We start from the raw sequence: 16,172 nt of genomic DNA on the forward strand, positions 1-16,172 counted from the left end.
TTGCTACTCTATACGCAGCCAAGAAATACATTGTCCCGGCATTAGCAAAAGCTTGCGTCAATTTTCTGGAGACCAGTCTAGAGGCCAAGAATGCTTGTGTTCTGCTGTCTCAGAGCAGACTCTTTGAGGAGCCGGAGCTGACGCAGCGCTGCTGGGAAGTCATTGATGCTCAGGCTGAGATGGCACTAAAATCGGAGGGCTTCTGCGAAATAGATCAACAGACGCTAGAGATCATCGTGACGCGGGAAGCCCTGAACACGAAGGAGGTTGTGGTGTTTGAGGCAGTCCTGAACTGGGCTGAGGCTGAATGCAAAAGGCAAGGGCTGCCGGTTACGCCAAGGAACAAGCGGAATGTATTGGGGAAAGCTTTGTACTTGGTGCGGATCCCAACCATGACTCTGGAAGAGTTTGCCAACGGGGCTGCTCAGTCCGACATCCTAACGCTTGAGGAAAGGCATAATATTTTCTTGTGGTATACTGCTGCCAATAAGCCCAAGTTAGAATTTCCGCTAACAAAGAGGAAAGGACTTGTACCCCAGAGGTGCCACCGATTTCAGTCCTCCGCCTACCGTAGCAATCAGTGGAGGTACCGAGGTCGGTGTGACAGCATCCAGTTTGCTGTTGATAAAAGGATATTTATAGCCGGACTGGGATTGTACGGGTCGAGTTGTGGGAAGGCGGAATACAGCGTCAAAATTGAACTGAAGCGGCTGGGGGCTGTTCTTGCCCAGAACCTGACGAAGTTTACCTCTGATGGATCTAGTAACACTTTCTCAGTATGGTTCGAGCATCCCGTGCAGGTTGAGCAAGACACCTTTTACAATGTGAGCGCCATCCTGGATGGCAATGAGCTGAGTTACTTTGGACAAGAGGGAATGACCGAAGTACAGTGTGGAAAAGTGACGTTCCAGTTCCAGTGCTCCTCGGACAGTACCAACGGCACTGGAGTGCAAGGAGGGCAGATACCTGAACTCATTTTCTATGCATGATGCATTTCACTTAGAATGTATTCCGGGACTGCTCTGCATATTATGGGATACTCTGACCTGACTGCAAATATTCCAGGGCGATTTGGAATGTTCCGCTACTTTTAACTGTCTACTTACCATCTGGCTATCAAACTAAGTGAAGGAATGCTCTTGAATTTAATCTTATTTTATTTATTCATAAGCTATTTGACTTAATTATTGAACTGCAACATGCAGGAGGGGGAAATGTTTTAAAAAATTTGCACGTGACGTGCGTTTATTTTGTATATAGATAAACTAACTTGCAGACTGCAGCTGGCTCAAACAGAATGTTCTAAAGTAGAGCGGTTTGAGAATCTGTTGAATATAAAACATTTTTACTTGTCCTAGATACCTGTGTGCTTTGCTGATTACTGGATCCATGGTCCCTTGTGTTCACATTAATGTTTGCATATAGTACGACTTAAGAGGCTCAACGCAAGGCTGCATTCCCACACCCATTTATACAAACCTAAGCTCCACTGGGTATTAAAGACACATAGGCTTCCACTACAGTGAACTCTTACATTTGCAGTTTATTCACTTGGGCATTTCTGCTAGCTGAAATGTACAGTCCCTGATAACTATGGTCCTATTGGGTCCGTCGAAATAAGAGATACGATAAATGTACCAATTTCTCTTGATACAGGACTGTGCTGGCACAAGGTGCCATAAAAATTTGTGCAGCTCAAATGGTTTAAATCTCTACAAAGAGTTCTATTAAGCTAAAATCATTGCGCTCCAAGACCAATGGATGTTTACTTACTAAACAACTATGGTATCTCAACCCTGTCGTTCTTTTTGTAAGGTTAGCCAATAACTTACAGGCAAAAAAGTTTTCTTCAGTCTGTCAAATGAAGCAATGCAAGCACATCCACTTGGTTTTCAAAATCAAAAATTATAGCAAACTGTAATCTTATTCGTGTTTTCCTGAGAATAGGTTATTTTGAATTTTGAGGGATTAACTTCTGAATAAGCAAACACGGGGTTGTACTGTTACTATTCGTAGAATTTAAATACCTTTTAAAAATTGAGTGGGGGTGGGGAATACAACACAATAAACCCCCAGTAGGATACTGTCAGTTCATCATATACCCTATAGAAAAGGGTCAGAAATGAGTCCTCTCTCTCTCATGATATTTCACAATCACTTTAAACTAGAAAGTGGGATATATTTATTGCCGCCGTTTTCACCTATATAAACTCTGAGCTAAAGCAACTGGAGATCTGTCTCTAATTACAAAGTTTACTTGTGTTCTTGGTGGTTTTGGCAGCCATGATGCCCTTTTACTAGAACAGATCTTGCGAGTTTGCCATAACTAACACGTTTTCAGAACATAAGCTCAAATTGATTGTGAGGGTTAAACATTTGCATCTGAAGCAAGATTCAGTTAATTAGGTTACACAGAAGTTTAGAGTGAAGAAAGAAAGTCAAACGAGCCAAGATCTAAAGAAAGTTACAGCCAATTCTTTGCATCCAATGGAGTCAAAAGCTCCACTGTGACACATTTTTGCAACTAGCTATAACTTCACAAAGTCACAGTCAAATTTGGGCATATACTGCGCCCCAAGTAGCTCTTTGGATCCTAGGCAGCATCTTTACAAAGATCACCATGACTGAGAAGCCAAGCAGCTTTTGAGATACTTAAGCATCATGTCAATGAACTCCTACAAAACAATACTCAGCACAAATATATACTGATGTCACTGATGCAATATTCCTGTCCAACCTTGTAAGATCCAACAATGCAAGATGCTTGGTGTGCTTTAAAAGAATATTTGTATCGCCACTGTCCCATTTCAGTTAATTTGACAACTGTAATGTTAGCTGGTCTCTGCATAATTTCCTGAATAACTTGGGTATCCTGAGAAACCAAAAGCTTAAATATTCTAGTAATCATGTAGGACAGCATGCAATACATGCAAGCTTTCGGAAGTAGCTGGCACAGCTTTATGGCTAAGAGTACAAGCTACGACACCCCCGTTTAAAATCTCACCTCTGCCATGAACTGCCCAGATGACATTAGCCAAGCCACTCTCAAACCTTTGCCATCCATTATGGAGTGTAAACGGGCTACCACTGACCTATGGTGTTATTTTAAGATGGCTGGGGTAGCATATGTAAAGTGTTCCGGACACTCTAAAATACTATAAAAATTCTAAGAATTATTATTATTATAGTAGATATCAGAGTTATTACCAGACAGGTTCTGGACAACAATTACACAAGTGCCTTGATTAATGTGGAGTAACCTGCTTGTAAAAATTAAATGCAGTTTTTTTAAAAGAAAAAATGGTTTTTGACATTTAGTAAATTTTGGGGTTCCCTGGCATGTCTTGCTTCCTCAAAATACTAGAAATTAATTTGTAGACGACAATAATCAGCAAGCTTCTGACTTGCCACAATATGTATTCATTTAACAACATCAGGCACACAGCAGTGCTGTTAACATTGCTGATAGATATTCTTACAGGAGTTAGTACTGCCTGGTAGTGTGATGCCAATTGCTGGTTTATACTCCCGTAGCACTAATAGTGCTTGGAAACAACCCCCAGAGAGTCTATGTTTAACACCACTGCCAAAATCTGCTTTGATTTCTCGAGGTTGTTGATGAAGCACTGACCTTTTAAGGTGGGTTACATCAAAGCCGGCCAAATATTGACCGACTTCTGTCTGAAGTAAAAGAGCACTTTTAAAGGTATTTTAATCTCTTTATTATTTCAAACCAAGAAGATGCCGATTATTCACCTACACATCCCTCTTAGAGGAGATCCACATACCTTCTGGCGGTTCCCTCACTGCGAGAAGCCAAGTTACAGGGAACCAGGCAGAGGGCCTTCTCGGTAGTGGCGCCCTCCCTGTGGAACGCCCTCCCACCAGATGTCAAAGAGAACAACAACTACCAGACTTTTAGAAGACATCTGAAGGCAGTCCTGTTTAGGGAAGCTTTTAATGTTTGATGTATCACAGTATTTTAATATTCTTTTGGAAGCTGCCCAGAGTGGCTGGGGAAGCCCAGCCAGATGGGCGGGGTATAAATAAATTATTATTATTATTATTATTATTATATTATTATTATTATTATTATACACAAGGGTGTGATGTTGCTTCTGAGTAGATCTACTTCCAAGAAGCCCAAGTGGCTGAAGGGGTAAGTGCTGGTTGCAATACATCAATGTCTAATTGCAAAGTCTCCCACACTAAAGGTGACCACATTAAATATTTGCTAAGATAACTTGCACCATTTCTACTGAATTTCAATCAACAATTTCATGCTTTTAATCCGAGCCTGTTCGTTTACTTAAAATAAATAAATAAATAAATAAATAAATAAATAAATAAAAGAAAGACGTAATTGGAAGAGGGAGCCTTATCGTGCTCACACTGCTGATAATAAACTACTTAAGATTTTCTGTTCTAAAGTTACCTCTGTGCTTTTAATTGGCAGCTTTCATCTCTGGACTCCTTGGATTAGTATTAAAATGCCTTCTACATACAGGTTAAATTGCATTATGTAAATTTTTTTTTAGCTTGAGAAGCTGCCATGAAATCATGGCACAAGTATACCCACGTACCGAAAGTCAACTCTTATTAAAAAATACCTATAGCTGGAGCATTTATGCAGAGCTCTCTGGCCAACAGAAGAAAAGTTTTTCCCAGCACGTAGACATTCACCTGTGTAAGGAAGGGGAGAAAGGGTACTTTGATTATTAAGCAGCAAAAGTTACAATGTACTTGTACAGAAATAAAACGTGTGTCCTGAATATGTTTTAAACAAGTGTTCACATGTTTTAAACATATAAAAGTATAAACTTCTGGTGCTGACTATTATTTACCAGTCTCATCGGCAGTGCCGGATTTACATATAAGCTAAACAAGCTATAGCTTAGGGCCCCACTCTCTTGGGGGCCCCCAAAAAATTAAAGGAAAAACAACCTGGATGTGCATTTCCAAAATATAAGATAAAATACTAATAAAATAAAACCTACATACAGCAACAGTGGCAAATGGTTTTAGATACCTATTAGGTGCATAAATTATCATACAGCATATATTCAACACAAAAAACAGTGACAATTCGTTGATGACAAAGGACAACTGGACATATAAAGGGCCCCATTACCTTCAGTAGCTTAGGGCCTCATCAAACCTAAATCCGACCCTGGCCATGGGGCAAAAATATCCACATTGAGTCATAATACTGTGGTGACTTTGCACTAGCAGAAACATTTCCACTCATGTGAGTTAGGGCAACCAATTTTCACTAATTCCCTCTACCCACTGTAGACTCTTGCGCCTGCCAGAAAGATGTGTCTGAAGGCCAGCCAGCGTGGGATGTGGCACAGAAAGACCAGGCACAAAGAACAACATGGGATACAGCACAGAGAGAGATACAGTGGAGAGGCTGAGCATTGTCAACAAGTGGGTTCTGTGGCTTGCACCATCGTAAGCACTTTCCACTAGGCCAAAACTACGATTGGATACAACCTAATAAATAGAACTGGAAGCTTCACCGCATCTAGCCCAACCCCCTGCCCACCACGGGGCTCAAACCAAAGGCTCTTAGATAAGAGTCTCATGCTCTACCAACTGAGCAATCCCAGTTGCTAAGCACTTTGGTAATTCTCAGATTTTTTAAGCTCGAATCACAACCTTCGTAGTTCATATATGGACACACACGTGTGTGTGTGTGTGTGTGTGTGTGTGTGTCCCCATATATGAACCATATATGGAGTCCAGGGTGGAATCCGTGTGCAAATGTCAATATTTTTCACTTTCTGAACATCCATTGTAATACATAGATACAGACGATTTCAATAATAATAATAATAATAATAATAATAATTTATTATTTATACCCTGCCCATCTGGCTGGGCCTCCCCAGCCACTCTGGGCGGCTTCCATAGAAACCAAAAATACAGTAAAATATCACACGTTAAAAACTTCCCTGAACAGGGCTGCCTTAAGATGTCTTCTGAATGTCAGGTAGTTGTTTATCGCTTTGACATCTGCTGGAAGGGCGTTCCGCAGGGCGGGCGCCACTACCGAGAAGGCCCTCTGCCTGGTTCCCTGTAGCTTTGCTTCTCGCAATGAGGGAACCGCCAGAAGGCCCTTGGCGCTGGACCTCAGCGTCCGGGCAGAATGATGGGGGTGGAGACACTCCTTCAGGTATACTGGACCGAGGCCGTTTAGGGCTTTAAAGGTCAGCACCAACACTTTGAATTGTGCTCGGAAACGTACTGGGAGCCAATGTAGGTCTTTCAAGACCGGTGTTATATGGTCTCGGCGGCCGCTCCCAGTCACCAGTCTAGCTGCCGCATTCTGGATTAGTTGTAGTTTCCGAGTCACCTTCAAAGGTAGCCCCACGTAGAGTGCATTGCAGTAGTCCAAGCGGGAGATAACCAGAGCATGCACCGCTCTGGCGAGACAGTCCGCAGGCAGATAGGGTCTCAGCCTACGTACCAGATGGAGCTGGTAAACAGCTGCCCTGGACACAGATTTGACCTGTGCCTCCATGGACAGCTGTGAGTCCAAAATGACTCCCAGGCTGCGCACCTGGTCTTTCAGGGGCACAGTTACCCCATTCAGGACCAGGGAATCCTCCACACCCGCCCGCCTCCTGTCCCCCCAAAACAGTACTTCTGTCTTGTCAGGATTCAACCTCAATCTGTTAGCCGCCATCCATCCTCCAACCGCCTCCAGACACTCACACAGGACCTTCACCGCCCTCAATGGTTCTGATTTAAAAGAGAAGTAGAGCTGGGTATCATCCGCATACTGATGAACACCCAGCCCAAACCTCCTGATGATCTCTCCCAGCGGCTGCATGTAAATGTTGAAAAGCATGGGGGAGAGGACAGAACCCTGAGGCACCCCACAAGTGAGAGCCCAGGGGTCTGAACACTCATCCCCCACCACCACTTTCTGAACACGGCCCAGGAGGAAGGAGCGGAACCACTGTATGACAGTGCCCCCAGCTCCCAGCCCCTCAAGACGGTCCAGAAGGATGTTATGGTCGATTTCAAATTGCTGTTCTGAAAGATACCACATTTGGGGTATTGGAGGAAGAAAAAGACTTCAAGCAAGTCAATGGGAAAACAGAAAGGGGTGTCAGAAAATGTACAGCAGAGGGTAGTGCATAAGTGGCACTGAGTAAACCCAGATGCTGATCAGGGTGTAACAAGCTGATCTCAAAACTCCTTCAAGCTTTCTTTTATAATCTGTGGATAGCTACCTATGCTTGGGGGGGGGGGAGGAGCCCTAAATTTCACTGACAGTAATCAATCTCATTTCATAGTTATTTATATTTAGTATGTGTTTTTTACTATGCAATAGGTTCTATAGATGTCCTATCAAGAAAATGGCTTTATAGGCTTTTTGGGAAACTGCTAAGAGAAGTGAAGTGCTTTCTCCAAGTTACAGTGCCACCCTCTTAATAGGATGACCTGCAGCTCTAAGCCTTCTTATACTTCCTCATGTACAGAATAATCAATAGACACTTCTGCCTACTAGTCCTCTGCCCCTTACCATTTTTAAGTGGAAAGGGGGGGGCAGATTCACTGTGCTGCCAAAAATTAAATCCAGCAGAGGAAGAGAAACTTGTAATCAATGCCAAATGTATTGCAAGGAGGGAGGGAAAACAAGTAAGCGGGGTCAGGGCTAAGGTTACCAGGCGTCCCCGTTTCCCGGGGACAGTCCCCGGATTTACAAATCAGTCTCCATACAAAATTGAAAAGTGTCCCCGGATTTATTGAAAAATATCTGGTAGCCTTAGACAGGGCATAAAGCTGAAATTGCTACCAATGTTTAGGGGCACCAGCATCTGGAAGTGTTTCTTCCCCCCCCAAAAAAAGACCCTAAAATATTCAAGAAGCTTCACTTCAGATATCACATTGCAATGCATTTTGCATCTTTCTCCCTTCCCACACCCTTGAAAGTGTGGGATTATCGTCAAATTGCATCTTGACTAAACTAGTTCAATTGGATGAAGTTCACAGAAGTAGTTCAAAAATGAACTACACCTGAAAGTAGTTCCCATAATTGCCAGGTCACCTGAAGGCAAATTAACTTCATTTGGTAGAACTCGGACCCATATCTAGTTTATCTTCACATAAACCCTCTGTACCCCGCAGCAGGAGCCCTGACTCTGATTTAGCTTTTCTTTAATGGAGGCAATGTTCTAAGGCTTATTTGGCAGATATGTCAGCGCTTCTGTTGCTAAGGAAGCTTAGTCGCTTAATCACTCTTGCTAAGCATCCAGAAAGAAGGAATGTGAGGCATTTCCTGTATCTTCTCTGAGAAGATATTTACTCTCTTCCAACAGGAGCAGCTTGAAGCAAGAAATACAGGTACAGAGACAAAGTGAATGATGCCTTGTGCCTTTAACTGCTGTGTGACTGGCATAAATTAAACAGAGTAAGCCTTTTGTAGTATGGAAATAAAATTATGGGGAAAGATCCACCTGTAACATTCTGCCAGTTAGACATCTTATTACTGAGTATGACCCTAGTATAATTTTGGATGCTATACTCTACAATTCTATGATTCTAAGATAAAGGAAGCATTACAATTTATTTTTCATTTTCCTCCTCTATCCTGCCAAGTTTTTTTTTTAAGTGCTTGGTCCAGCTGGTAGTAACACCAAAACATGGTTTGCACTAACCATAGTTTTGAACAAATCATGGACTGAGGTTCCCAAACTAGGGTAAGCCATAGTTGCGTATTCTACCTGTTCAGTTGCTCCAGTTTCTATTAGTGCAAGGGCTTCCCAGAGGCAGAGTAAAAGCTATAGCTATGGTTTGTCAAGTCACACAGCATACCAAATCATACTTCATGTAAACCATGGTGTTCAAATCCCATCCATGACTTCAGAGTCTAGTTTGTTATCAGCAAGCCAGTGCTTGCTTACTGAGATAGCATACCAAGCCATGGTTACAATTACTTTATTATGGTTTGGTGTAAACTCACTCAAACTGGTATGTCTGCTCCTGAGTGTTGTGACGTCCACTCAAATGACTGCAATTCACTGCACCCCAAACCCCATCATCTGCTCCAGAGTGTTGGGGTGAAGACTTCTGCTCAGACAACACTGGATTTTACCCATATTAGTTTACCTCGTTTTGTCTAAAGCTGGAGTCAGAAGAATACAGAGCAGGTGTGGAGAACCTTTAGCCCTCCAGAAGTTGCTGAACTTCAACTCCCATCGCTATTGAGAGTTGTGGTTCAACATCTGGAGGGTCAAAGGTGGATTGTGGTTTAACAGTGTCATTATTGGGGTACAGATCTCTCTTTTGATTATTTCTGTCCAAAAAGAATTCTGACTAGCAATGGTCCTCAACAGTCTTCAGCAGAGGGAGGTCTTTCCTATCGCCTCCTACCTGATCCATTTTACTGGGAATTTCTAGGGTGTCGTACTACTGAGCAATTCCCCCTCCACACACAGACACCACAGACAATGATTCCTTTATTTTACCCTCCCCCCCAATTCCCGAAGAAAAACTGTCTCTGTCCCTAATCTACCCTACTTCTTCCATTTGTACTCCAAGAGCAAGGCAGACAGCTTAGCTTTGCAAAAAGGAAAAACAAAACACTTGATATCAGAGACCCCTGGGAATTTCTGATCTAAACTCTCAAAGTACAATTTCCCAGAGTTTGGTTTTGTCATCGATTGAGATAGGAAGCCTGCATGCACTGCTCACTATTCCATTGCTCCACTGGGTTTTTCCATAGACCTCATACATGTTTAATGCCAGTACAAAAAGTCAGCAGGAAGAAATTGGTTTAGAGTCCCTTGATAAGCAAGTGTTACTGATGCTTCAGCTGGAGAACACACACATGCTCACACTTCATTTTGGAATTATAAAGTATTTATAAGCTTGAATCTGGAGCATTATACCAACAATGAGAGAGGGGATAACCACAAGGTACTCAATATGAATCAATGATGGGGCTGCGTTGTTGCATTGTGTCAATTTACGGTGCTTTGCTGTAAATATTTTACAAGCATCCATCCTCTGCTCTGGGTCTTTTTCCGTTTCTCTTTTTAGCGGGGGAGGGGGGAGTGTCATCATCTGCACACATTCAAAATTCTTGCTTCTTACATGGATTCCATCAAATCGCACAGGTGCATTTCACTTTTCGGTTGCCGCAAACTGCCTTTTCAAAGATAAATACATTTCTTTCCTACAATACTCAGATCTCCGCAGCATCCGGCACTGCCTTTGCACAATCTCACTTCGGCAAGCCACTTTGCTCTTAGGCCTCGTCTCTCCATCTGCAATGTTGAAATTGGGGATCCGCAAATTTTGACTGGCTTTGGTAACCAAGCCAAAATCTGTGATCACCATCATTCTGCCCTCCCCTTCTCTGCAACCTCAACTGCACCTCCATGGAAGAGCAGGGGCAATCCCCCTTCCTGGAGGTGGGGAATATTCCTATGCAGCAGCAGTGATGACCTTTCCCATAACTGCACTGAGCATCTAAAGCAGGCATAGGATGTTTTGGGACTACAACTCCCATCATCCCTAGCTAACAGGTGTTAGCATCTTATGCATCTGATGCTGCAGATGTGATTGGTGTAAATCACATGCCTGTCTGGGAAGACAGTGGGAACGGAAGACAGCCTTTTCTCTCTTCCATTGCGGGTACTGTTGGACTGTACTTTTGCTTTTACTTCGTCCTATTCTCTCTTGGAGCTGATGAGAGAGGACACCATAATTCTTTGTCTGTACATAAAAGGTAAAGGGACCCCTGACCATTAGGTCCACTCGTGGCCGACTCTGGGGTTGCGGCGCTCATCTCGCTTTATTGGCCGAGGGAACCAGCATACAGCTTCCGGGTCATGTGGCCAGCATGACTAAGCTGCTTCTGGCGAACCAGAACAACACACGGAAATGCTATTTACCTTCCCGCCGGAGCGGTACCTATTTATCTACTTGCACTTTGACGTGCTTTTGAACTGCTAGGTTGGCAGGAGCAGGGACCGAACAACGGCAGCTCACCCCATCGCGGAGATTCAAACCGCCAACCTTCTGATCGGCAAGTCCTAGGCTCTGTGGTTTAACCCACAGCACCACCCGCGTCCCTTGTCTGTACATAGTGTGTAAATAAATACATAGATAGCTCTACGATGTCTCACGCTTCCTGCTGTGTAATGCTAAAAGATTAGTGTGCATATGCCATCTGGTATATGTCGCTGGGCACACTGGAGAAGAAGGGAAATGCCTTTTCCAGAGCTGCGCATACCAAAGGCGCTAGGAGTGCGGGCTGCAGGAGCACCTCAGGGCGTTTACCAACAACAGGATCAGTGGTCAGGGATGATGGGCATTGTAGTCCCAAAACATCTGGAGGGCCGAGTTTGCTTATGCCTGATCTAAAGCTCAGAACAATGGACAATCCCCACTGACTCTCCTACTCCAAACTGGAGAGGACAGCTGAGTTTCTCATCATCATCCTCATCAGAGCAAAACAGGTTAGTCACTGAGGAGCAGATGAGGATAACAAATAGGGCCCCTGTTTGGACTAACACAGACCTACCAGGGTTGTCATGTGGATTGCTTAAAAAAAAACAATTAGAACACTTCAAAAAGAGCCTGGGAAATTTCAAATATTATTTTAGGTAGCAAGCTCCGGTTGAGCCTTTCCCAGCTTTCTGTGCAACCCAGAGTTTCAAATATCAAGCTGCATTTATCCGAAGCTCATTTGATTCCCAAATGATGATATGCCCATCACAGTAGCACTTAGTCTATTAAAGACAACAGGTAAGTAGGGGGACCCAGTTGCAAATGCTTCATCATCAACAAGGTCAAGAAAAGCAATTCCAGGCAGAGCAGAGAGCTAAGGCACTCAAGCAACCGGGCTCCATATCAGGTTACCAGCTGTTCAAAACTTACTGTAAAAATAAGATCCACCGTTTCACTCTGGAGATTACAAAAGAAATATTTCAGGGAAGAAATAATTATTATCTGGTGACAGCCAGCCAAGAGAGATCAAGATTGTTTCCAAAGGAGGAATTTCAACATCTACTGAGACTATCAGTTCACTCTTTTGAATTATTTCTTTAACCATGCTATGCATTATTTCCTCATACTATACCAAGTCAAGCAGTTCTCCAGACAATCTCTCCAATGACTAGGGTTTACCTTTGTGGAGAAATCATCCCAGTGAAAAAAGAGTTGTTAAAAAACTCTACTTTCAGAGTACAAAGCTTCAATACTGGATAATTCCTCCAGTTCTATCATTTTAAAATCTCAACTCTCAATTTAGAGTGGAGTTTCTGCACAAAGCAACCTTTTTTTACCCTTCAATTCCTGACTTCCATGATGGGGGGGGGGGGTTCACTATATCATTTCTGCAAACCTGAGCCTGTAAAACTCCATGTAACATCTAGTTTTTGCCTCCAGATCAGGAGAAAGGCAAGCGGCAATACAGCCATCAAAGAAAGTCGATGGAGAACAGACAAGGGCGGACCTAGCCTGCAAGGGCAAAAAAAAAAAAACACTATTTGGGCAACATTAAGAAAAATATATCAAAATGGCCAGCAGCATAACATCAACCAGAAAATTAGATTTCTAAAACAAGATGCATCACAAATCAGTAGATCACCTTAATAAACCAACAGAGCTGGAGCACTGCTCAGGTGAGGCATTTTAAGCATGTGCCTAAATACAAATACTGTATGCACCTGGCTGGTATTCACTTTGGGTGCATTCCAAAGGGCAGGTCTCACCACACTAAAAGACCTGGTCTTAGTGAGTATAAGACGAACCTCAGGAACATAAAAATTCCTTCAGCAGTCAACACATTTTCACACAGTTTAGGATGGGGTTGCTCTATTAAGAGTTTAAGGTGACCTTCCCCCATCAACCCGATAAAACCCAGCAGAATGCATTATATTTACTTATGCACTGTATTTATAACCTGTTGTATACAATATATAAAAATGAAATCAATAAAAATTGCCCATAAAGCCATTATTAAAATCACCAATAATTACTGATTGGTTGAAAGGAGAAAAAATGCATTTTTCAGACAGACCTTTGCAATCTAGTTTTCAAAAGACGTCTGAAAGAAGAGAAGGATGGTTCCTGCTGAACTTCTACTGGCAGGGAGTTCCACAGGGCAGGGCCTGCCATACTAAAGGATCAATCCTTTGGAGAAGCCCCACAGAACCTCTGGGGCATGGGTAGCCACCAGAAGTGCCTCATCCGAGGATAGTGTCATCCCATTCAGACATGAAACTCACAGGTGAGAGCAGAGAGGGAAGTTCTTCCTGACTACAGTCACCACCAGTTTGTGAACAAAATCTACCCAGCGAGCTGTACCGTGAATAGATTTTTCTCTGGCCACAGAATTCTCAAAAGTCTGGGAAATCCAGACTCTAAATTTAAATTCCTAAATCTAAGAATTTAAGGAACCATTTCAAATATCAGCTTTAGACAAGACATTAAAGAGTTACGTGCGAGCTAATTATTACAAGTGTCATAAAGCGAACAGCAAAGTCATCAAGCAGTCATCAACATCATCCTAATTAGTAGTTGACATTTCAACCCAACTACCCTTACCTATAGTAAGCTACATAAAATGTGGGTTAGTAACTAGCCTGAGCCTCTCACACCCACTTCCTCCTAGTCTGTATTTAAGCATATAACCATCATGGACAGAGACAGGCAAAGGCACTTAAGGACCTGATCCAGCAGGATTTCCCCCTCCACCCACAGAGTGATCTACCTTCAATTGCCCAGTGGAAATAGGGCGTGCCATTTTAGGCAGCGAAACTTAATTTTTGCAAATTTCTTAATGAGGGGTCTTAAAAATATGTTTTTGGATGTGATTAATTTTAATCTGCTACTATTTGGGGAACTGGACAACAGTTATCTTGGTAAGTCTACTTTTGATGAAGAAGCACATAAAACACTTTCCGAAAACCAAAGAGTTTTAATTTTACCTTCTGAAAATGTCAAGTAATGCTAAATAATAATTAAAAATAATAATATATCTGCAAGTGCTTGTCAATCCTTTTTAATTATTTCTGCGCACTTTTACACACATTTTACTTACCAAGCAAATCTATGTTATATTAATCTAACCCAAATTTCTTTTGAATTCCAAAATCACCTTGCAACTTTTTAGGACCACTCATTTTTGGAATTTGAACGCTGAAAGATTCAACATGCCCTACTGTGGGAATGAACATGAGGGAAGAGGGAACAAGCTTGTTTCCTCCTGCTCTGGGGGGCAGGACTTGAACCAATGGCTTCAAGTTACAAAAAAGGAGATTCTGACTAAACATCAGGAAGAACTTTCTGACAGAGATATTTGGCAGGGGAACGGTCTCCCTCGAGAGGCTGTGGGCTCTCCTTCCTTGGGGTTTTTAAAGCAGTGTTTGGACGGTCATCTGCCATGGATGCTTTAGCTCAGATTCCTGCATTGGAGGGGGTTGGACTAGATGACCCTCAGGGTCCCTTCTGACTCTAAAATCCTATGATTCCATGATCACCACTTTTTATTCTGTTGTTGCTCATTTTGACAGACTTTTTTAAGAAAAGGAAAAAGAGTAGGAGGGGAAAGAGTAGGCAAGAGTAGGCATTTTTTTTAATATATTTAATGCTGTATTGTTTTTAACACTTGATTGGGAGCCACCCAGAGTGGCTGGAGAAACTCAGCCAGATGGGCAGGGTATAAATAATATATTATTATTATTATTATTATTATTATTATTATTATTATTATTATTATTAGAGAGGACAAAAATGGGCATGTACACAGTATTTAATAAGCAGGCACCATGCTTTAGGCAGATGTCAAAAGTGAACCTGAAAAGGGTGGGAAATAGCGGGAATATAAATAAATCCACCTGTCAAAGAGATTCAACAATCCAGAAGAGCTAAATGTTTCCTTCTATAACTATCTATCATATAATAAAAATCAGCATTGGCAGCCATGAAACCCCAATGTCTCTCTACCACCTCTGATATACTGCTATATGGAGTCTATTTTTAGCACTGGCCCCTTTAAGAATAAAAATTTGTTAAATTACTGCAATTCCCAAAGGTTCTTTGAAGCTCCACGCAGTCGATGAGAGGATGCCAGTTACTAGAGACAGCTGGAGAGGCCAAAAATAACCTCTACCAGCTGAGTTGTGTATAGAATATTTTGATATGGGATGGTCATATCAAACACATGCAACACACATATATATATAACCGTTGAGAATGCCAATCCTTACTGCACTTCTACAGACAACTCCGTGTGCACTTTCAGTCCAAACAGTTATCATGCAAGTACACCAACTACCAGAGGCTAAAGCTCATTCAACCATCACCCTAATTATTCAGAAAATATGCAACAAACCCATGTGTATCAATCATTTTCTTTTCAAACCAACCCTGCTAAAATATTTTCTCCCCCATTTTGACCCATGGCCCTCTATTTCACATTTTCTATAATTTCGTAACAAGTAAAAGCTAGTTTGAATGGTGCATAAAAGCCTACCCCAATAGGGCATGCTGAATTTCCCAACTTTCAAATTCTGAAGACAAAGGGTGCTAAAAGTTGTAAAACTGCATAGAAATCATTAGAAAATGTGTGCCATGTACTTGCAGTTATATTATTGATTTACGTTTATATTTATTTAGCATCACCTGACATTTTCAGAAGGATTAAAACAAAAATTGGTTTGTTTTCCGAAAGCAGTTTATGCGCTTCATCGGTAGACTTAACAAGCTAAATGCTGCCCAGTCACAAAAATAACAGCGGATTGCATTCCTCACACCCAAAAATATTTTTTAAGTCTCATCACTGAAGAAATTTGCAAAAATTAAGCTTCATCCCATAAAATGACAAGTCCTGCTACCCCAATCTTGTGCCACTCAAATGTCCTGAAGGAAGGTCGCATCTCGTTGGTAGAAAATCTACTCTGCATGTAGATGGTCCCAGGCAGGGCTGGCAAAGTCTTCACCAGTCTGAAACTCTAGAGCAATAGTTCTCAACCTTTTTCCAACCATGGTCCCCTTCCTGCCTTGTTTCCTTCTTGTGGCCCCCCTGTCCTACCGGATAGAAAGGTAGCTATTTAAATGTCTTGCTTGTAAATAGAACATGTCTTATTTATAATGTTTACAAATCCACTGGGAAGCATGGTCACCTCTCGGTTGACTCTACTCTT

General features: G+C 42.2%; 2 protein-coding genes across 3 annotated transcripts in view; one reads left to right on the plus strand and one right to left on the minus strand.

Moving 5' to 3' along the window:
* The window catches only part of BTBD6 (BTB domain containing 6), a 3,664-nt gene extending 2,305 nt beyond the window's left edge, over positions 1–1,359 (plus strand). Inside the window, exon 2 of the mRNA XM_083580113.1 lies at positions 3–1,359. Coding sequence (XP_083436239.1) covers positions 3–989 — 987 coding nt within the window. The 3' untranslated portion in view covers positions 990–1,359. The remainder of the gene's footprint in view (positions 1–2) is intronic.
* Positions 1–16,172, minus strand: part of BRF1 (BRF1 general transcription factor IIIB subunit) — a 196,703-nt gene that overhangs the window by 120,257 nt on the left and 60,274 nt on the right. For both annotated transcript variants that reach the window (XR_014548191.1, XM_083614291.1), the window contains exon 5: positions 4,611–4,683. Coding sequence is in view for 1 of the 2 variants with exons in the window: in XM_083614291.1 (XP_083470417.1) it covers positions 4,611–4,683 (73 nt within the window). In the remaining variant the exon portion in view is untranslated. The remainder of the gene's footprint in view (positions 1–4,610; positions 4,684–16,172) is intronic.

Source organism: Podarcis filfolensis (assembly GCF_964270895.1).
Source record: "Podarcis filfolensis genome assembly, chromosome: 1".
NCBI lineage: Eukaryota > Metazoa > Chordata > Lepidosauria > Squamata > Lacertidae > Podarcis > Podarcis filfolensis.